General features: G+C 67.7%; 1 protein-coding gene across 1 annotated transcript in view; it reads left to right on the top strand.

The window, feature by feature from the left end:
* The window catches only part of H696_02080 (hypothetical protein), a 2,405-nt gene continuing 1,745 nt past the window's right edge, over positions 1 to 660 (top strand). Inside the window, exons 1-3 of the mRNA XM_009495977.1 lie at positions 1 to 89; positions 208 to 302; positions 403 to 590. Of these exons, the coding sequence (XP_009494252.1) occupies positions 34 to 89; positions 208 to 302; positions 403 to 590 (339 nt within the window). The 5' untranslated portion in view covers positions 1 to 33. The remainder of the gene's footprint in view (positions 90 to 207; positions 303 to 402; positions 591 to 660) is intronic.

The raw sequence follows: 660 nt of genomic DNA on the forward strand, positions 1-660 counted from the left end.
CCCCCCTCCTCCCTCGCTGCTCTCCACTCGACCATGACCGAGTCAACTGCCACACCGTCGCCCCTCACCGTCCTCCGGTCTCCCAACGGGTACGCTGCTCCGAGTCTCGCCCTGCGCCTATCCTGCCCGGTGCGCCCTTCCCTTACGCGCCATCTCCCCTCCCGGGCCCCCTCCTCCCGGGCCCCTTTGCGGCTTTCTGCTCGCCAGACATGTTGAGTGGCACCCCGGAACCGTGCCAATCGTCATCTGCGTACCGCATGATGGCCAGCAGGAGGCCGACCATCTCCCCGACCGGCCGCGAGGTATGCCCTGTCCATTGCCCTGCTGCATTTCCCCTGCTGTCCCTGACCCCCCCCCCACCCCCCCACCCCCCCCATTCACCCGCCCTTCCTCTGCGGACAGGCGTGCACGAGCCCGATCGGAACACCCGCGCCGCGGCCCTGGCCATCTCGGAATCCTTCCGGAATAGCCGCAAGATCGCGGCCTTCTTCTTCGGCGAGGCCGTCACCGACCAGCAGCAGGCCGTGCCGCATTTGATCATCTCCAATCTCCCCCGGTCCAAGCTCGACCCGAATCGCAGCATCGGCGAGGTATGCACCCCCCAGCTCGAGGCATCCTCCCCCCTCCTGAGGCAGATGTCCTGCCCGTGGGCTTTGTCTG

The sequence above is a fragment of the Fonticula alba genome (genome assembly GCF_000388065.1).
Source record: "Fonticula alba strain ATCC 38817 unplaced genomic scaffold supercont2.3, whole genome shotgun sequence".
Classification (NCBI taxonomy): Eukaryota; order Rotosphaerida; family Fonticulaceae; genus Fonticula; species Fonticula alba.